This window comes from Pelmatolapia mariae, linkage group LG10_11, assembly GCF_036321145.2.
Source record: "Pelmatolapia mariae isolate MD_Pm_ZW linkage group LG10_11, Pm_UMD_F_2, whole genome shotgun sequence".
NCBI lineage: Eukaryota > Metazoa > Chordata > Actinopteri > Cichliformes > Cichlidae > Pelmatolapia > Pelmatolapia mariae.
This window is the reverse complement of record NC_086236.1, coordinates 59,591,369-59,612,934: the sequence shown is the minus strand read 5'-3', so window position 1 is coordinate 59,612,934 and position 21,566 is coordinate 59,591,369. Positions and strand designations below refer to the sequence as shown.

At 44.7% G+C, this 21,566-nt stretch overlaps 1 protein-coding gene and 1 long non-coding RNA gene across 2 annotated transcripts; one reads left to right on the top strand and one right to left on the bottom strand.

Annotated features, from left to right (window-relative positions):
* Positions 1-1,139: 1,139 nt before the first annotated feature.
* On the top strand, positions 1,140-9,439 carry rasip1 (Ras interacting protein 1). The gene is made up of 16 exons (XM_063488000.1): positions 1,140-1,409; positions 2,084-2,205; positions 2,450-2,901; positions 3,075-3,335; positions 3,445-3,686; positions 3,766-3,930; positions 4,460-4,664; positions 4,879-5,177; positions 5,287-5,448; positions 6,375-6,415; positions 6,694-6,848; positions 6,997-7,109; positions 7,910-8,204; positions 8,415-8,578; positions 8,666-8,807; positions 8,910-9,439. Exons 2-16 carry the CDS (start codon positions 2,084-2,086, stop codon positions 9,086-9,088), a joined length of 2,997 nt encoding a protein of 998 aa, XP_063344070.1. The 5' UTR covers positions 1,140-1,409; the 3' UTR covers positions 9,089-9,439.
* A 9,229-nt stretch (positions 9,440-18,668) lies between these two features.
* On the bottom strand, positions 18,669-21,465 carry LOC134635254 (uncharacterized). Its single transcript, XR_010094946.1, has 3 exons — positions 21,257-21,465; positions 20,356-20,444; positions 18,669-18,955 (listed from the first exon to the last, which is right to left on the bottom strand). It is a non-coding gene; the product is annotated as an uncharacterized LOC134635254 (long non-coding RNA).
* Positions 21,466-21,566: the final 101 nt, after the last annotated feature.

Below are 21,566 nucleotides of genomic sequence, written 5' to 3'. Positions count from 1 at the left end.
GGAGTGGCACGTGTTGTGGTGCTTTGTTGCTGTGGCTCTTCTGCTTCAAGGTTGACATGTTGTGCTTTCAGAGATGCTTTTCTGCATATCTTGGTTGAGACAGGGGGTTATTTGAGTTACTAGTGCCTTCCTATCAGCTCAAAGCAGTCTGGCCATTTTCTTTCGACCTCTGACAAGAAGGCAGCAAAGGATTTTCACCCAGAGAGCTACTGCTCACTGGATATTTTCTCTTTTTTTGGACCATTTTCTGTAAACCCTAGAGATGGTTGTGTGGGAAAATCCCAGCAAATCAACACCTTCTGAAATATTCAAAATCACTGAACCCCCTTTTCACCTTTTCTTTTTCATTCTGATGCTCAGTTTGAACATCAGCACCACATGCACTAACAAGCAGTTGGACAGGTGTGCCTAATGAAGTGACCGGTGAGTATAGGTGATACATTCAGTTTCACAAACAATACAAAATTTTCATATCACTTCATTGGTAGTGACAATAACAGGAAATTTAACATTTAATCATAAGTAATATATTATTTTCTCTTTTAGTCATTGCAAGAACTTGGAAATGGTGGAGGAGTCTTTGTAATGGGACAAACTTTATTAGCCCTTTATGATGACTGTGACAGTGTCCTTTCTCTTTCCATCAACATCTTCCTGTTGAAGACCAGGTCAAAGATCACAGGTGTCTCGCTCTAGCTTCCTGTCTCACTGTGTGCATTTCCTTCATCCTCTTTTCAGCAAAACTTCAAACTTCCTTACATTTTGTTGAGCACTGTGATAGTCTTTCGCATCATAAATCACATCACAGTACCTGGTTTAAATCAAAAATAATCTTTAAAAGCCATTAAGGCTTTTTCATATAATTTAGCTTTATTCTGTGACATTTTCATTTAACTCAGATGGGCAAAAAGATAGATATCGAGATTGTTTTGTGCAGAGTACAATACAGTATATTATATTCCCAACAGGGTGCCAAACACCCATGTCTGTGTTTGTGTGTGTAAATTTACCGTTCTCTCACTTCTACCAATCTCTGCCTCTCTTTCTCACTCAGTCAGGATATAGGTGTTGTCCAAAGCAAAGGAAGGAAATTCTGTCACTTAGAACAATGGGTTGGTTTCTCTATCTATAGACCCAGAGCGCCCGAGAGCCAGAGAGAGGGTGGTAGCAGCCACTTAGAGTAAAAAACTAATGAAAAGGGGCATTTTCTTTAACAGAAGAAAAAAGAATTATTAGAATTAAAGATGCCTTTGTACATTTTTAAGGAGCCGAGGCCTTTAGAAAATGGATTTTCATCCTGAGGAGAAGGACGAGCGCACATTTTTTAGGGTACTTTGAGCTGCGCATTGGCATTTTGGTGGCAAAGGATAATCAAAACACACTATAAAAAGGATTTGAAGTAACTGTGGGTAAGTTTGTTCAAAACCAAATAATTTGAGTAATTTCTTTCTTGTAGTATTTAGAATTCTGTGAAAATATCCCAACGCGGTTTACTAGGAGAGAAGGCCTTTTTGCCTAGAATACCAATAACAGATTTTAGGTGTGGACGCATGTTGAGAAATGGCCTGTCTGAGGGAACAACTTTAAAAAGGAACTCATTTTCAACACAGTACTAGCCTTTATCTCAAAATTCTAATCGTAGGTAAAAGAAAACATGTTATCCTAAATTGTGATGGTAGGTTAAATAGAAGTGTTACAGAGAATTGGACAGGCAGTGACCTTTGGAGTGGGTTTTTCCCTGTCACTGCGACAGCTGGACCTGAGTCCTACAAAATACACTTCCTGTTTGAGGATAGGAAAAACACACTGTGATTTTCAGGGGCTGTAGGGAGGGCTAATGTCTTTTCATTTGTTTTTACCATGTTGACAACCTGCTGTAGGTATCCTGTTGATATTTTTGAAGGTTGACATCATTCCATTGTTATACTGTTTATATCCTGGCACTGGTGACACACAGCCTTTGGTATGGTGTAGAGAAATATTATTAAGGGAAACCTAATGTTTATATATCTTATAAAACGATGGGTTATTAAGTTGATTTTAGAGAGAATTGCCCTTTAATATCTGAATTCTTCTCTGTCAGATGGAGGGATCTGGCAGTCCTCGATTCAGAAAACTCCATTTCCCAGTGGGTTTGTGGATCAACTCCCCCAGGAAACATTTTGCAAAGCTTGGTGGTCGTTGGCCCAGCGCGCTCTCTGTCAAGTCAGTCTAAACTTCTTTAATTCGCTTCTTTTAAATTAATCTTTAGTTTTGTTCTAACTTGTGTCCTGCATGTAGAATTAGTTTTGTATTGATCTTATCTTATCTCACTTCCACTGTCATTTGTATTCATGTCTTCCATTTATTTTAGTCCTTGTTGTTTGTCAGTCATAACTCACAGCTGACTTGTCCCTTCCTTTCTGCTTCCTCTCTCCTCCATCTGTCTTCCCTCCTCTGTTGTTTCCAGGTCGACTACCAGCTCTGACGCAGCCTCTCTCCACGAGGCCCCCTCTGCTCCTTCCTCTTCCCTTTCTAACTCCACCCCCTCGCTGGCTTCCCCTACCCCATCCCCATCTCCTTCCCCGGCCTTCCTCAGGCCGCGGCCTGCTGCACCCCAGTCCCGTGCTAAGCGCCTTTCCCATCTCTTCTTACGGGGGCGTTCCAACAGTGACCGGGACCGTGCAGTGGGAGAGAAGGAGAGAGAAGTTTGGGCTCATTCGGCAGCCCCCTCCTCCCACCACTACTTGCCCCCTGCTTCTTCTTCTGCCCCAGGCCTGATCAAAATCTATGGAGATGCACTCTCCAGTGGAGCCAATTATCGCTCCCTGCTGGCCAACATACACTCTACAGCCAGGCAACTCATTGCCCAGGTCATCACTCGCTACACTGAAAGAGAGCGGGAGGAGACAGATGACGCAGGTATGAAAGGGAAATTTTGGCTCATTTGGACCTCTGCTGCGATCCATGACTGAGAATTGTTTGCTTAAAAATTTTTTACCAATTGGGAATGACTTTATATAAACATAAATAGCAGTGTTATGGAAAAATAATTACCCTCCCCCTCATTCCCCCTTTCCTCCATTACTTTCTAGTTCTCCAGAAACACAGCCCTGAAGACTTCCTATTGTGTGATGTCATTGGAAAGCCCATCCAGCAGCCAGATGGAGCTATCAAATGGGAGACAGAGTGCCGGAGAAACGTTGCCCCGTGGGAATGTCCTTTGTTGTTAGTGGACATGTGGCGGCCTAAGGATGGATTTGAGCGGCGCTTTGAAATCCAAAGGAAGGAAGACTATGAGAGAGAAGAGTTAGAGAGGGAGAAGGAGCGTGAGAGGGAGGGAGAGAACTACCAAGGTATGTATGAGATGCAGCAGATAGGTACAGTAGCAAGAAAAGAAAAATTTGGCCATTTATGCACAGCACAGGGCAAAGCTGATTGATACTTGGGTTGTCTGGGCAACAGGTGTGCGCTGGCGGCGGAGCAGGATGTCATCAGGTGGCGGAGCAGAGGAGGGCGAACGGGGTCACCGTGGAAGGAACACAGAGCTGAGGAGGAGCATCAGCGACATGAACCTCAGTCTGCGACGTCGCCAAGGCAATCACGTCAGCAACGACCCCCGCGGTTCTGGAAACCGGCCTAACAACAGCGGAGGGGTGCATGACAGGAAGAACATTGTGAGCATGATCAACCCACAGCCAGGAGAGGTAAAGAGAAGGCTGCAGTAAGTAGAAGCTGAACTGACCACACGTTCGGTCTTCTAAACGTCATAAACCATTTCTGCAGATCAGGGCGTCAAAAGCTGAAGGGAAGGTTGGATGGACAAACCAGCCGGCAGAGGATGAGAAGGATTATTCCAGCTGTGACCTGGAAGTGATGTCACAAAGTCTGATCCTTCCACCTACAGACCGGCCTTACTTCCTGTTGCTACAGGGTTACGATCAGAGCAAGGCAAGACATGCTGACAGATGGTATCGCCCATACAAATTCTCACAAACAACACCCACGCACACGTACATTATGTAAACACATAAACACACATAAACAGCAACGTACTCGTTGACATGCGCTCTCATGTGCGCATTAGCAAAAGAGCAGGCACGGCTGTAGTGGAGCTGTGCACACGCGTGCACACACCCTGTGCATTACATCATACCTGCATGTCTGTAATCGCCACATACCATCAGGGTTTCCATCCCTCTACACGCTTCTCCCATTCACCACCCAGCACAAAACAGCCTCTGAGCAGCACAATGCCAGAAAATGTATCCATCCAATGCACAAAACCCCCCTGTGTACATCACTTCATCTCACACAATGACCTCACACAGGTCTCCATTGTAACAAACTGTGACACACTTCATTCCTTATCGACTGCCTTCTGTTTGGCTTAACATCTGATAGGAGATTGATATAAACCATAACACTTAAAAGATAACAGACCTCCCTGACTCACTGATCCACTGTGTGTTTTGTGTAGGATTTTGTTTTGTACATCATGTCGGGACATATGCATGTGTTTGGAAGGAAACCCACAATAAGGGAGAGAGAGAAGGATAGAGAGAGAGAGAGGAAAGGGAAGAGGCCGCTGAAGGTGGACACGTTCCTGTCTGCTCCTGACCTTTTGGCCAGACACTTACTAGTCCGGAGAGACTCCGCTGTTCCAGAGACACCCACTGGACAAGGTACACCGGCACAGATCATCGTTAGAGTCTTGCTGCACTCTCTTGTACAAAAAAAACAATAATCATTGTTCTCAATGTTATTCCTGTTAAAAGAGGATTCTTCCTCTCCATTTTTGTCAAATGCTAGTTCACAGGGAATAATTTACCTTGACATGACTGCCATAAACTGGTGGATAGAATTAAACTCAATAATATTTTATGAATTTTATCCCAGCCCTGATGCGACCTTTCAGAGGAGGTGCAGTTACACACAATGGAGTGGCCCTTTACAGGGAGACGGTCCTAAAGCCGGGCGATGTGATTGGTCTGGGGAACCACTTTCTTTTCTTGTATCGTGACCCTCGTGTGACTCCGCCTCCACCGCTGGCACTGACCTTGCCATGGCAGACTGATGCCTCCACCACCTGCTGCCCTTCAGGGTTAGTGGACAGACAGGAAGCTCTGAGGCAGTACCTGGGCTCCACTGAGGCGGTGTTGAAATTCCATTCTCGTCACGCCGATTCCTTGTTACAGGTAAGAAGGGAAAATAGCAGACTTCTTATAGTCTGACTGTAGTTATCTAGTCGAAATAAAATAGCTTTTATTTATACATATATGTGTTGATCCTTTACTTTTCTCATAGGAGATCATCTCCAGAAATTCCTCTCCAGACTCTGGAGGCGGACCTTTAGCTCCTGCTTATCTCCTGTCAATCATGATAGATCATGCCTCCAAACACCTGGACCCTGCTCTCCTACCACAGATATTACTCAAGTCAGCCAATCTAATAAAAGAAATTGTGTGGGTAAGTAACACAAACAAAAACAATAGCTTGATGTCATGTTTGGTATTGTTACTTGTTCACATCTTGTTTTTGCAATCCTCAATTTAGCATTTGCTGGTCATAAACCAAAGTATTGGACAAAATTAAAACTTTAAATGGTGCTACATAAAAAGTCAGGAGAATTGTGTCAAAATATGTCACTAAAACACAACAATCTCAGCCTCCCAGTGAAAAGAAGGTGCGAGCTGATTCATGTTGGTGTATTCTTTTATATTTGTTGCCCACTGAAATAAATTACTTATTACTATTTCAAACCTACTTTGCGCACCTGAATTCAATTTATCTTTCCAGTCTTTCCATTTTCCGTCTTACTGTCAATAAAACATTTAAAGGATCAGCAAATTCAGAAGGATTCATCCTCTGGGGACCATGAGTCTCTAGACCAAAGTTCAAGGCCATCAATTCACCAGCTGTTAAGATAACTTGGACAAAATTAATGGACCAACTGGGAGACATTGCTTTCCAAAGAGTCATGCTGCTTGTGTAATTAAAAAAAAATACAACATATATAATCATATCTGTGACGTGTGAATTAATAATATGTTGGAGGAAGTCAGAGAATGGCTCATCTATGGAACAAATGTCCTGTTAAGTTTTTTATATTTAATGACAGTATGTTCGTGACCACACTTAAACAAGTCTGGCAGATAAACCTCAGGTAGGCAGATTGAGAATGCCACATTAAGTCAGACAGAAAAACCAGCAGATAGACATATGCCCTTCATTGTGGCCTACTGGCTTCTGAGCAGGAGTGAGGATGCGCTGATGTCACTTCCCTCCCGCTGGAAAATCTGCTGTAACTGTCCAGGCTGCAGGGCTAGACTCCACTCCCCCTCCTCCACCCCCACACTAAGTCTCGTCTCTTCTGTTTCCAACTATCTTTGCAGGATAACATTAAGGAATTTGGGGATAAGCATCCCACGCAAAAGTAAGAATATTTATGTTCTACGTAATGTTTCCTCTGTTTAGAGATCTCCAGCTGAGTGATTCATGATACATTTGTGCCTGTGCTGTTATGTCTTTGGTAAATTTTTGTGGTATGATGGAAGCATTGTCTCGAATATAGCTAGATAATAATAACTCAGTCTATTTTTGCTTCAGTATGGAGTGTTTTGCTTTTAGTGCACAAACACAAACCTGACAGGGGAATGTTCACAATACTTGATAGCAAACATAACTTTGGAATTACTTAAATGTGTTGTCCAGTTCAACAGAGCAAGAAGGAGAGATAAGCACGCCAAACGTCCAGAAACTGTCATCTGACCTTCGACCTCTCATGTTCTGGATGTCAAATGCCACGGAGCTCCTCAACTTCTTCCAGGTTAAAGTAGAGGTGATGGAGAAAGAGTGGGAGTTTGAAGGTGAGAATAACTGGAAAACAACAGAAGGGGGGAAAAAACCTTTAGAAGATCAAAAGTATAAGCTGGCACAGGAATTTGGCAAAGCTAAACAGAGAAATCAAAGCTGACACTGAGCCTGGAATTGATCATAATGATTGTTTCTTTGAAGCCCCTGGGGATCCAGTTTTGACAGCTGACATGGACACCTGCTCAGAAGCTCTGGCACAGCTGGATGATGTCATTATGCACACCTTCCAGCAGTGTGTGTATCACCTTACCAAGGTAAAGTGGAAAAAAAGCCAGATACAGTGGTCCACATACTCCAATGTGCTTTGGCTTCAAATCAACGTTACCATTTTATGTGTAATGTTGCATGCCCTTTTAAACTGTAACTCCGGATAGCCACTTCTATTTAACCTCACCGAGAGACAGCACAAATTACTTTCTTAAGACATAAAAACTGTTCCTTTCTGGAACAAACTCACCACCACCCACAATTGATTTTAATTTTCTCCAGCTGCATGCAGCTCCTCCAGTTCCTTTGTGCATTGCATTCTGAGACCATACTTAGGATGTACTCATTTGTGAATTTATACTTTTTTGGCTTTGTGTGGAAAACCTGTATTGAATTGGAACATACTGACATGGAAATAGCAATACTAGAGGATAACATGTCCAGAAAGCCAATGCAAGCATGTTGATGGTGTAATTTTTAGCATGTTAGTCATCTTCAGTAAGAGTCCGAGCATGATCCAATCTACGATTTAGCACAAAGTGAAAGTGAGTTTAACAGAAGTGTCATTAGTGTTGTATAATTGTGCATTTGCTTATGAGCACAAGATTAAAAGCTTAACCTGATGATGGCGCTAAAGGAAAAGTCACCAAGGTCAGAGACTTGGACCTGGACAAAATATTGTGATAGCCATCACTTCAAGTGTTGCTACAAATCATCTTAACATCTTCTTCTTCCACTTAATTCATTCCAGTTTATACTGTCCATTCAACATCCATCATTTCCGGATTTTTATAATATTTTTAATATAAAAATGAACTTACTTTTTTTTCTCTTTCTGTCCACAAAGACGCTGTACTCCCTTCTTCCAGCCCTTCTGGACACCAACCCATTTTCCAGCGAGGAGAAGGAGAAAGAGAAGGATGGAGCTCAGGCTACAGAGGGAGAAGAGAAAAGAGGAGGAGAAGAAGAGGTAGATGATGTGTCCACCTTGCCGCCCAAGGTTGCTGGACTTGTGGAAGTGTATCGCTGTTCCCTGATGCTGTCACGGGAGGCATGTCTTTCCCCACCGCTCACCTCGCAAACCTTCGGCTACCTCTTCTTCTTCACCAATACCTCCTTGCTCAATACTTTGCTGGAGAGAGGTGAGAAGGCACGGGGCAAAGAAATCCTGTGTGGTTAATTCAGCAATAAATACGGTATCACTTTGTAAAAACTGAAGCTAGAGATGATAAAAGTGACCTTTTGGATAAAAGGAAGACCCACTGCTTTACTCCTTCTGATAAAACAAACAAAATTAGCTTTTTTCAAATGTTTTTTCTGTTTTCTCCAACATCCTCTCCCCCTCTTTTCAGACGGACTGTTTTCATGGTCCAGAGCAGTACAGATCCGAACAAACTTAGACCTGGTTCTGGACTGGCTACAGGGGGCAGGATTAGGAGACATCGCCTCAGAGTTTATGAAGAAACTGTCAGTCACAGTCAACTTCCTGTGCATTCCCAAGACTCGACTCATCCAGGTAACACAGCTGCATGTGCAACATGCCCTTTGAGCCCTCTCCTAGAATGTCATCTAACATCTCCTCCATTAACTTCTTATCTCCAAGTCATCCTGGGCCAGTCTACAGGAAGAACATGCTTTGTTAAGTCCTTCTCAGCTGCACCACCTGCTCACCCATTACAAGCTGGGACCCAGCAGAGCTCCACCGGCATCCTGGGCCCCTCCGCCAGGCACTGAACTGAGTGGAGGTAATAAATCAAAAAGGGTTATGATTGAAAATTTAATAACTATAATGAATAGTGGCATTATATGTCAAGTAAACTGTTTCTCAACCTTTTCTCATTTTTCAGACATCTTTGAGAGCTTTTTGGACCATCCTCCTCTTATCCTGCCAAATGAGACACCACGCCTTGACCTCTCCCAGCCAATCCCAAGCCCTGAGCTACAAAAAGAAGTTACACGTCTCCGCACCTTCTTGTGGGGACTCGACCAGGATGAGCTCCCAGCCAATCAGAGGACTCGGCTCTGAGGAAGCCCATATATGTCTCTGTATTAATGTCTCATAGAAGTAAAAATAAGGATATCACCAAAAACATCAAACTGGACACCAGAAAATAATGCAAACCGGACGTGCTTTCTGTATTTTTATTGGCTGGTTGTTGGTTTTCCTCACACCTTCATATCATCTCATTTATTCACTTAGATATTGTTTAGCTAAATAAATGTACTAGCTCTGGCATGCCTTTATAGGATTTGTTTGAAAACAAGGAGTAAAACCCCATGTCTGTTAGGTAACATAGTGCTTTACATGGCTGTTTTCCTTGGCTTCCGTGTATGTTTTCAAACTACTTGTTTTTAATAAAATGCTGAATTCTAGCCTAAAAGACTTACAGTTTCCGCATGGTCTTTGACAAGCTTGTTTCCCACAGCGGGGCCCCTGGGGCTTGGCACACACCTTTGCTTCTACACCAAAGAAACAATTCCACAAGGTGGCGATGCAGGACTCACTCCACTTGTAGGTTAACCGATGAGTCTGCAGGTAGAACTGCCTGACTAAGGAGGTGACCGTACAACTGCATTATCGACTGATCCAAAGCACATTCTCATTTCCTGTAATAATGGCATCATTTTACGCAGGGGTCATGACTCAGCGAGCAAATGAGACTGTGATCATCGCGCACAAAGGTTACCTTTACCAAGGTAAGCTGTTGTAAAGGCGAAAGCTGGTTACTTAAAAGCAGGAGTGAGTTTTCATTCCCCTTTGGTCAATGTGACACACTGGTGTGTAGGGTTTCCTTTTTCATTAATGTGGTGTGATCCCCCTGGGTCCCTGAAGAAAAAGTCCAGCTCATTAAGCATAAAACAGCAAGAAGTTCTCGTGAGTAGACAGCAGACAGGTGATATCATCATTGAGAGTGAGTAACTTGAAAGTGCGTCTGTTCCAGTTTGGCAATATCCAGTCAATTTAACTGCGGGGTCAGCCAAACGTCTTTAGAAAACAGTTCCCAACTTTCTTTGTTTTGAGAATGAAGCTCTGTGACGTCTCAGAGAAAGTTATCATGCTCCTCCTTTGGCGTCCATCCAAATGGCTTCCTTTCTTCCGGTCAGCTTCTCAGATGAGTTCCTTTACGGTAAAAAGCCAAAAAATTTCCAAAAACACATCAGTCCCGTGAGAGACCCCTGCTTACATCATTACTGTTGCCTCTGGTTCTGTCCCCCCGCTTTCTTACTGTGCCGACACTGAAAAACATGCCACTGAGAAGACCAGTTATAGATTATGAATCATGAGGAGAGGCCCCCTGTGGTTAAATTCATCAATTAGGTGATTGTAATCACTCTCATTTGAAATTCAATGTGGCGTATGAGTGAGAGTGAGACTGCGTTGTGTGCTAATTTAAACTTTCCAGTAATGCCATACAGATGTAGTTTGTAGCTTTATAATTAAACACAGATGGAAGACAGACTGGTATAGGTCCGTGCTCATTGTGTGATAATACAGTAGTCTGTGATACAATGCGGTGACCAGTGTCTGAGTACTATCACTAACAAGTGAGGTTTTGTAAGGATGTGACACACACAAGGTTTTCTGTGATCTCAATTACTAACAAACTGTACATGTCAGCCCCACTTTCTCCCAGAATTGCGTAGTCACACAGAGACACACAACTCTTTTCTTTTTTTTTCTTTTTTTCTGTCTGACACACACACAAGGACTAAGTACACTTCTTTACCCAGGTGCACAGCCCCACACCTGTTGTTGCAGCTCTCTGTAATTAGCCCAACACAATTATCATTGGTGGATGGAGGGAGGGGGTGAAGACAATGGGGCAGTTATTCCGTCCCTATCATCTCTTTCTCTCTCCCTGCTGTCGAGTAATGAAAGATTCTTCCCTTCTTCAAAGGGACGGAGTTTCCTACAAAACGGCTGAGTCAGAGGAGAAAAGGAGGGAAGGATGAAAAGAAAAGGAGAACAGTAGGGAGGCACGGGTGGTAACGCAATGCTGCTGGTGTGAGGCCCAGTGGACCACAGTGATTGTGCTCATTGTTGTACACACAGGAGTGAAAAAGCCTGTGGCTCTCACACTTAACGCTAACAGCTACAACCTGGCACAGCGTCAGTATCTATTTGCGATCTGGTAGCACTTTACCTGAGCCTTGCGTCATCCTAAAGCCTACAGTATAAGAAGGTTTTTCAGGTCATATGTCAGGCAAAAAGGGCAGAAAATGCTGACTATTGGATCACTCATATAGGACAAAGAAATGAGACTTGTGAGGTTCAAGTGCAAACTAAAAGTAGTTGTAGCGTGAAGTCAGCTGAAAGTGGAATAATGTGCATGTCCCTGTCAGAGACAACAAAAAAGACAGACTGGGGATGTAAGAATCTGTGTGGGGTTTGAGATAACTGAGGAGAAGGTCAGGGATGCTCGGAGGGACATCTGTGAGACGCAGACAGACGACAGGCTGAAGCTGAGGTTGGTGATGGTGGAGACTCATGATGAACCAGACAGCAGAGCCTCAGTGGGGTGATTACAAGGCCAAGAGAAAAGCTCAAGGGACAGATTTGTTTTCTCCTAGTTACATCACCCAAACGTGAACTCCTCACATAAACACATAAACTTCTTCTTCTTTCTTTTTTTTGGTGCACACATGCATGCACCTACACACAAATGCACACAGGCATAGGCCGTGATATAAAGGAACCCCTGTGAGGTCAGATCCACCGAGCTGAGGCTGTCCACTGTTAGTAGGACTAGCCAGGTAAGCCTCACAGTCTCTCTGGCAGCTACAACCACCACCACCAACCACTGTATCTTACCCTGCCCTGTCCTGCTCTGCCGCGGCCTTCTCTCCACTGGCGGCTGTCTGTCCTAGCCTGCTGCTGCTGGTTCTCTCAAGCAGCTTTTTGCCTTCATGCACGTGCTGTTCAATTTGGGAGAGAGGTGCAAATTTGAAACTGGTGGTCTTTTCCTCTTTACCAAAATGGCCTCGTCTACCTCTTCCCTTTTCCTTTCTTCTTTCCTTCTGTTTTCCTGCTTCTCTCTCTCGCTTTCGTTCTTGTTCAGTATGTTTCTCCCGGGCCAGGGGGCCTGTGGGCAGGGGCCTTATTCCATCAGCCTGGGGCTTCTGTCAGAGGCTTGTTCCATTTTGCGTCATGGTGTTGACTGAGCGGACCCCACACTTAACTCCCATAGAGCCATGGGGTTGGGCGGCAGGGCGGCCGGCGCGGGCTAACGCGGCCCCGTGTTCAGCGTGGTAATCTGATGGCCATGTTTATTTTATGTAGCGCTGCTTTGATGGAGCAGAAAAAGTCTTTGGGCTTTTTGTTTCAGCACTTTCACTGCCAGGTCAGAGGTGCTCGCCGTGGTTACGCTCAGGAAGAATAATATTTGCCCTTATATTCACTCCAAACAGGCTTTTTTCCATATTAGTGTCAGGGATACTCTCTGGGTTTCTGCCTTCCACTGATTCGGCACATTGGGGGTGAAGGGTGGCGGGGGGACCACACCTCAAAAGCATCGCTGCCTGGAGGATAATGAGGGTGTTCCACAGGTCGTCCCCAGGCCTGGTCTTATACCCCTGAGTGAACCCCCATCACACTCAGCTCAGGGCCTGAGAGACAGACCTGCAGCCACATATATGTATGTGTATATATAAGTCCCAGGAGTGAAGGAAAACACACACATAAACACATGAAAACACTCTCCCTCCTGCTTGGCTGCCGCAGGCTCCACCTCAGCTGTCAGTCGTCCAAACTTCCCAGGGGTTCTTTTTAATGGAGTTAATGAGAAAAGAAAAAAAAAAACTCCTCCTTGTCTGCCTGAGCCTTTCACTGCTTCACCTCAAAACTCACACACCCACTTATCAGTCTTGTGTCAGCTGTTTCAGATGGGTCGAAAAGCCAGAGAACCACACCGAGTCATTTTATGAGGTTTTGAACTAAACATACGAGAGAAAAGCATAACTGTCCACATTCACTGGATCCAATCCTGACCCTGCACAACCACACCATAAAGTACAAATGGAGTCTCATGTATTGGCTCTCATCTCATCTCATCTTGGTCTTTACTTACTGTGTCTCCATTAAGCTTTACAATGTTGACCTGGTCTAGGAAAGTATTTTCTGACTGCCAATTTAAATGACCTGCTTTGTCAAGCAAGAATGCTTCTTACTGAAGATGAATTAATACATAGCTTTTGAAAGAGAAAGCCCAGATTGTGGCTGAGAATATTGTTTATCTGTCTCAATTTTGTTATTATATCTGGCCAAGGTCTATGCTATGATCATGATATTACAGGAATGAATCAATGTCATACAAGATAAGACACCCTTGGGAGTTTTTTAATGTTTCATTTCCTTCTAGGTTGTTATTTATGATCTGGATACAGAAAAGACTGGGTTTAGGCCAGATAGGAACAATAAGCAAACATGCAGAAGCACATATACAGGCACACACCAGCATGCATGAACAGAAACTAGATCCCCATCAACCATCTTCTACATCTCTTATCTTTCCATTGAGTTGAATAAAAAAACCATACACAGGAAGGACTGTTTACACTTCCTGCCCTGTTTCATATATCCCATTATCTCCTTTGTATTCTAACACATCTGACATGTTTTTGGCCTCCCGTGCATCTGTGAGGTATGTGCTTACTCACAAATGAAGGTGCTTCTGTTCTGATGTAATCCGGGGAAAATGGGGAAACAAGGAGGGGGGTACTACCCCGGTGGTAGGTAATCTAATCCCTCCTGTCGCAATTTGGCAACTCAAAACAATTACCACCCGGCTGTTCTGAAAAACAGCAGCCAGACAAAAGGGGTGTAGGCTTGTTAGAAGAAGCTGATGTAAAGTCGCATTTAGTAGGTCACTACAGACGGGAGGCTAATCTGGATCAGGGTTTGGCAATGTTGCGCTCGCTGTTTAAACCATGTTTGAAAGCCTCTGCACATGCCACTGCGTGGGAGATGGCAAGAAAAAGTCAGGTGAGTGAGTCATACAGAGGCGGTGTCAGTCAAACCGAAGGGTTCACCAGCAAGAAATCTGTCTGTGAGGTGTGTGTCCTCTTCCCAGTCACAGTCACCCAATCAGGGGCTGATTAAAGAGCTTTATCTTTCCTGTGACATGCCTCTATCTGAACGCCCTCTTCCTGCTCCACAGCCAGCTCTCGATCTCGTTCAGCACCCTTTCGATGAACGATAGATTGATTTATGTCTTTGTAGTTGCTATCTTTATTCAGTCATTCTTTTCCATGGTATCACTTTGTTTTTTCAAATCCACCTCTTCCTCTGTTAATTTGCTCTTTTCCCTATTAGTGTCCCACCTATCTTGATCCAGTCATCCCAACCCCTCCTGTCCCTTTCTTGTCTCTTTATGTGTGTCATGGCCCCATCCTTTTCTTCATCCTCTCTGTCGGCCTCCTAATAAAGCCACTGCCTTTGTTCACTGTTTTAGAGTTATAGCCTAGACCTACGTCAGTCTAGATTTCCTTCTTCCGTCTTCTCCAATCCCACTCTTTATCGTCATTTATTATCCCCGATGAATGTCCTTGCCCCGGTTGCTTTTGGGCATTTAGTCCAGTCTACTGCAGGGAATTTCCTACTTATCGTTCACTGGGCCATTCCTTGCATTCTTAGCATACTTCCTGGCACTGCTGGAGGTCCAGCCAGCCACAAGGGTGTCTGCAATGCAAGGCAGGCGCTGATGCAAGCTAACATCATTCATACATCCAGGGGTTTGCTTTTGATGAGGACGGACAGTGTGATTGATGAACAGAAAGAGGATGAGGAGCCGGGGAGAAAAAGGAGGAGGTGACATAAAAAGAATGAAGCGGCGGGTAGTGGTGGTGGAGGGGGGCTGCTGTCAATGTGTGTGAACTCTGTGCCAAAAATAGAAAATTCTGGATAGCTTTCATTTCTAAGTCCTTGACTCAGAAAATGTTATTGAAAAAAAGGAGACATGCAAGGCATTTAAATGTCTCCCGACAGAGCAGTTTATGGCTAATTGGGAACAGCAGGGGGGTCAAAGTGCACATAAACATTCTGAACAATTATAGAGAGATTAGAATAACTTTCATGTCGTTCCTCTTAGTCATAGACCTCAATGATACAAGCGGTTCTCAAACTGCATCCTAAACTGAGCTTTTTTTTTCTTTTCTTTTTTTTGCATTCCCACGATGAACAAAGGTCAAGAAAATAAAACTCGAGAGACACCGGGGGCTGTGACAGGGATGTGCAGATGTGCAAGGAAAAGATGGCCGTCAAACTTGTCAGCTGGAGATAATGATAACGGTGGTTAAGAAGAATGCACGCAAACACATTACTTCCATATCTTACTCTCACTATTCCAGAGATAAGATAGCATGTCCAAGAAGTATGAGGGATAGACAGTTCACATTTTAAATAAACATTTACAGTAAATGTTTTTGTTCCTCGGGAGAATACACAAAAAAAAAGAAAAGAGAAGAAAAACAAACAGCAACACAACAACCGCTGAAATTTGAATCTAAGACGGACAACAGTGTATCTTCTGTGCTATGTTTGCACTGCTTTTAGTCAAAGTCACTTCAAACCAAAGTTGACATTTCAGTGAACTTGAGGTCCACCTCCCCTCCCTGTGCGGTCAAAGCGCAGCCTACTGAATGCGGAGAGAAGTCTTTCTTGATTTCCAGACATTTTCAAATATACTCTGCCTCTAAACCAGTTGTGCTCGGCTCCCAATCCCTTTACGTACTCTGCTTCAAAACATAAACAGTGACAACATGCGGATATGAAATTTCCCTTCCTGTGTTTGCTCTCAGTTATGATGAAATTTACACACTCTCTATGGCTGACGCACAGGAAGTGTTCAGGAGAACGAGCTGCCCATGTGCTCTCTTATAAGTTGTGTTATCTGCTATCATTGTTGTGGGAGGTTGATTTACGATTGTCAGTGTGTAATGAGCGTTAATTTAATGAATGGCAAGTGATGAAGGGACCTGAAATGCGTCAGCATTCAGAGAAACAGCCGGACCTTGTCAGGTTAAAGGGGATAGTGGCCTATAAATAGTTTTAAATGCTGGTGTGAACAGACGTAAGCATATGTGTCAATGTGTATGTAGGTGTCCATCTGTCTGCAAAAGGGCATCCTCCCGCCTCCCCCAATGTGACTAAGGTCATGTCACGTTGACAAAGTTGCTCTCTAGGGTAAACTGTGACGTCACGCAAGTCTTCTTGCTTTTGTCTGCTTGCGCCCCTCACTCTTTCCCCATCGTCTCAGCAACCTCTGCTGCCCCCCCCCCCACCACACATTCACTTACACCCTTCCCAGTTTCCCCTGTGTGTTTGTCAGCAGCTCTCAGCTTCCGTAGAATAACACGACGACAGGCTGAATGTGTGACTGACGCAGACGCACGGCGCGCCGGTAAGTAGTGGTCAGCTTTGATTGAGTACACATCTCACATAGATGTAGTAACTCACCACAGAAGTGGTGCAAGCCTGACAAAGAGACAGCGAATGCACAAGTAAGGTCTCTGGGGTAACTGCTCTGCAAGCACCAAGGAATGCACCAAAAATAGGAGCTTCACTTTCACTCCCCTCTTTTTATTCCTTTACTTGAAAAAAAAAACCAAACAAACCTCTGCATGGAGTCAGTGGTGGAGTGATATGTCGGCCTGGTGAATAAAAATTTGCTCGAGCACTGTTTCACGGATGTTTCTCTGCACTATCATAGAAAACAGGGAGATCAGAGGTGAAGGGGAAGGTGGCGAGTGAGTGAAAGAGAAAGCGAGGGGGAGTTGAGGGAAGCACTTTGAGGGGAGGAAGAGATGAGGAGAGAGAGGGACGCAGACAGGACACATCATGACAGGAGAGGAAAGAATGTTTAAGGCGACTGAGAATGAGAGTGAGAGGAGCGGGAGGGAGAACCGGAGGAGAAAGCGGGAGCTCTGAGACAGGCCTGGGCTCTCCAGTGTATTAACACCAGTCTGAGATGAAGGAAGCAAGCAGGGTAGATGGAAAGAGTGTTTGCACAGTAAAAAGTTCCTTGTGCGTGGGTTGCTTACTTCCTGCTGTACACCCCACCACCCCTCCCGCCCCTCGTCTTCTCCTTCTCATACTCCTTCTGTGACCTGTTCCTTCAGCCCGCGATTTCCTCACTGGCAGACGCATAAATGCTTGGAAGCAGTGAGAGTGAGCTGGGGAGGTGGTGAACGTGAGCAGGTGAGCAACACAGAGTCAGCGAGGGAGAGGGTTTCGGTTGAGTCTGCCTGTTACACATACATGCACACACACACATACACTGTGTTTTGTCACATACCATAGAGTTTGGTTTCCAAACAAAATGACCCTTGTAAAAGTGTGCTTAATAGAGAGTTGATTTAAACGTTCTGGCTCCCCAACTTTCTGCCAGGGAGAGACGTCTGCTTCATGCTCTCCCTTTCATCACTGCATCCTGCCCTTTTGCACGGCTCTGTGAACTAAGCCAGAGGAGGAAACCTGCCATAATGATGCTGGTTAATATGCTCCTTTAATGGGCGAATAAAAAAGGCAAAGCAGCAGATGCACAACAGCCATATCTGTCTTGAGTGGGCTGCTCGAATGGAAAAGGAAGAGAGCAATTGACACGCGTAATTTGTAAATCGCGTCTGCAGGGAGTTTTCTCAAATAAGAGCTTGCCAGTGGCACAGTGATGTGGGGACTTGAAAGAAGCCCCTTCTGTCTGATAGCTGTTTTTTAAAAAAGCGCAAGAGCACATTAAAGCTGATCTTTGACATGGACAAAGAAAGTCAGAGACGTCACTTTATAGCCCAATGACTGCAGCCCCCTTTCTGTGTGTCACTATTTCTCCTTCTCTCTCTCTCCCCCCCCCCCCCCCCCCCCCCCCAGAACTATTAGCACACTCACTCGCTCTCTGACATAGGTTGAGGTACAGTAAGAGGGGTAAGCGGAGGAAAGAAAGGGGCTGGATCAGTGATAGTGGTGGGTAGGATAGGATACCCCGCTGGAGTCCCCCAATTGGGAGCGAGCTGAAGAAAATGAATGAAGGACAGAATGACGGAGGAAAGAGGAAGAAGACAGGAGGTTGAGGAGGTCACAGGGAAACTTGAAAGCGTACTGTTATAGGAGGGTAAATATTAACAGTAATGGGTCGGACATTTGGTTTCCCCTTTGAACGTAATCTCCGGGTTTGTTTTTTCAGGCCCCGTTGGAATTCCCAAGAGGAAATGAGGGCGCAACATAAAAATGGTGAATTTATTACTACTTCTTCTCCCATAATCCCTTTTACCATCGAAGCAGAGTTGCGTCACGGCCAGCGTCTTCACTGTTTACTTATGACACTGAGGCAAGCAGAACATGAGACGTAACCCTAAAATCCACAAAGACTACTTTTTCATCCACCTGGACCTGGATATTGACCCACGGCAATAAACATTTATGGGAAAACCAACATTAACAGAATGGGCTGATTTGGTATTTGTTCTCATAATCAAAGTACAACCACAAAGCACACTAAAGTAAACATTGAACAAAAAATCCCACATTACAAGATCTATTCTTCAAGCGCTTCCCTGTCAGTTTATTGCAGGATGTTACAAAAATACACACACTCCTGAATTTGATAGGGGTTTTTTTTTTCTTTTTAAATGACTAATGATTTGAGCAGCTGTGCGGATTAACAACGAAGCAAAATGTGAGAGACGTGAGTGAGGCATTCGAGTGATTCGAAGAAAGCATAGAAGTGCGAGTACATGCCATGGCGCACAGCAAACCCAGTGTAAAGTACGGGCGAAGTGAGAGAAGCTTGTGTGAGTAAAGTTTGTCTGGCAGCGAGGCAGGCTGGCAGGCTCTGTCACAGGTTCCCCTTCCTCTCTGATGTCTTTGAGGTCGTAGTCTGAGTGTCTCACTCTGTTTCTCCTCCTGTGGTGGTTTACACAGATTGGTGATGTAATGGGTAGCATATGAAGGCCACACACAAACACACTCTCACGCACAGACGCGCACGCAAACGCTCATGCACGTTATACAGACACCGCACTTGTACCACCGCATACCCATAATTACACACATATACTGTATGCACACCCATTTACACAAACCCTGGATTCCCCCTTTTCCAACATGCGCCGCTCTGTGCTCGCTCTCACACACAAAAAGCAAACGTCTAAACAAAGATACAGAGCTTTTTCTTCTTTTTTTTTTAAACTTTGCACACTGACATCGATGCACGTGTGCACACTCCCACGTGCACAAACGCACACAGACGCACTCAAAGGGCACCCTCCCTGTGTCATAGTGTGTGAGTGATCAGTGCTGGCGGATGGCCTAACAGTGCTTCAGAACCACCCAGGAGACCCCCATCATAAGAGGCAGCCCGGAGAGGGAATGAGGGAGAGTGACTAACTTCACTCTTTCTTTTCTTCTCTCCCCAGCTGTGTCTTCAAACGTCCCTTTGATGTGGGAAATTAAAAAGAGCGAGTGTGTCAATATCTCCCTACGTCCAACCGCACTCATCTATTTCCTCTCCTCCTTCCCCCTGCTCTCCTCCTTTCCCTGCTTTTTTTTTCTACTGTTGACCCGAGAAAACAGAGCATGACCCTTTTTCACCACAACAACTCTGCCACCCACTCGTTGCCACCGGGCCCTCATCATTTGGAGGGTGTTTGTTTGTCTGTGTAGGCCCACCGCCGGACTGGCAACTCTGTGTGTATATGTGCATGAGTGTGCAAGTGTGCGCATACAAAGCCCACCACTAATTATTTTCTAACCACACCATGAGTGTATGTCTGTGAATGAGGGTCTCCTAATCTCACACCCAGACTCAAAAACGCTTTCTTCCTTTTCCCCGCTCTCTCTCCCGTCTCTCCTTCCTTCTCTCCCGCTCTCCCTTTTTTCCTCCCTTTGTGTATGTCTGAGTGAGATTCCCTTGTGATTTACTTTACAGTGTGTGTACAGTATGATGCATTAGCTGTCCCAAATGTGATGACTGGAAACTCATTTTTGCCCTTTTGCAACAGTGGGCCACGCTTTACTGCACCTGACTGAGTGTTTCCAGGCTGCCCCGCTCTGTATGTGTGTGTGTGTGTGTGTGTTTGTACGAAAGAGAGACACAAACAAGTTGGAGTAGTGAGTCTGTGATGTTTCTGCATGCATCAGCATGTGCGTTTTGGTGCCAGAAAAAGACTGTTTTGGTTTATTAGAGCTGAATCCTCCTTTCTGTGACACATCCACGTGCATGTGTCTCTATACGTTGTTGACCCAAACACAAACACAAATAACCCACCACCGCCTCGACACTCCTGTGGCGTGTGTCCGCTCACCGTTTCTATGCAACACTTTGAGAGGCCCCTTCTGGTCTGGACAGCACTTCTCCTGCTCCTATCCGTAGTCTCTCACTCTTTCCTTCACCCTGGAGAGGGAGAGAAGAAGTGAAAAAAAGAGAGGGGGGTGGGGGGGGGCAGTGGAAATAACAGGCTGCTGTCTCAAGAGGGGCTCTGAAAAAAAGGAGCAAGGGGTAAAAAAAAAAAAAAAAAGGAGGAAAAGAAATACAGGAGAAAAAGGTGTTTGCTAAAAGGTATTAGCCATAATACTGGGAATGTGACATGTGTAGCCTAAACCACAAGCAGGAGCACAATTTCTGTGACATTTCACCCTGAAGTATAACAGGAAAAAAAAACACAAAAACACACCAGCACGCAAGAAAAAGATAGGACAGGTAAAACTAGAGTGTAGAGGTTCGAAAAGATACATGGTTACATAAGATGTACTGATACACATGAAAACAATGGGCTTTTTAAAACATCTGCAGTGATAGAGAGTTAGGGGGGAAGAGATTTGGCGATGGAAAGATAGAAAGAGGTAGATGCGACTGATTGGGGCAGGTAGCGAGATGCGACGGAGGAAGTGCCGGAGATAGGGACAGGACAGGATAGGATAGGATAGAGAGAAAGTGATAGAGGAAAGAAAAAAAAAACAACGGAACATTTTTTTAAAGTTTCGCAAAGGGAGACAGGGCAGAAGGGAGGGGAGGAGGAAAGGGAGAGGGAGAGAGACGGCGAGAGAGAGAGCGAGAGGAGGGAGAGGGAGAGAGAGCGTGTGTCTGCGTGTGTGTGTTTTTATGAATGAAGTGAGTCACTGCCGATGTGTCATAGGCCCGACGTCTTTATAAAGGAAGTTTTAAACAAGCCTAAACACTTCACTGCGCGCAAAAATTGGACTTACCACACTCGCATCCCTCTCTCTGCATTTCTGTAGCCTCTCTCTCTGTCTCTCTCCAAACTGCCAAAGTGCTTCTCTGCCTTCAGCACTCTATAAAGACTCCAGGGGCTCCTCTCAAACTTTACTGAAAACAGAAAGTTTGACGATATTCGCATTTTTTTTTTACCTTTAACTTTCTGACTTTGCCGTCTGAGTGCTCTCACTCATCACTCTGCGCTCTCTCATTCAGTGTGTCCTGACAACTTTCCTCCTCACTCTGACAGAAGAGTGAGAAAGAAGAAACCGGAGCACGTGACAATTTCCGGAGTTCAAT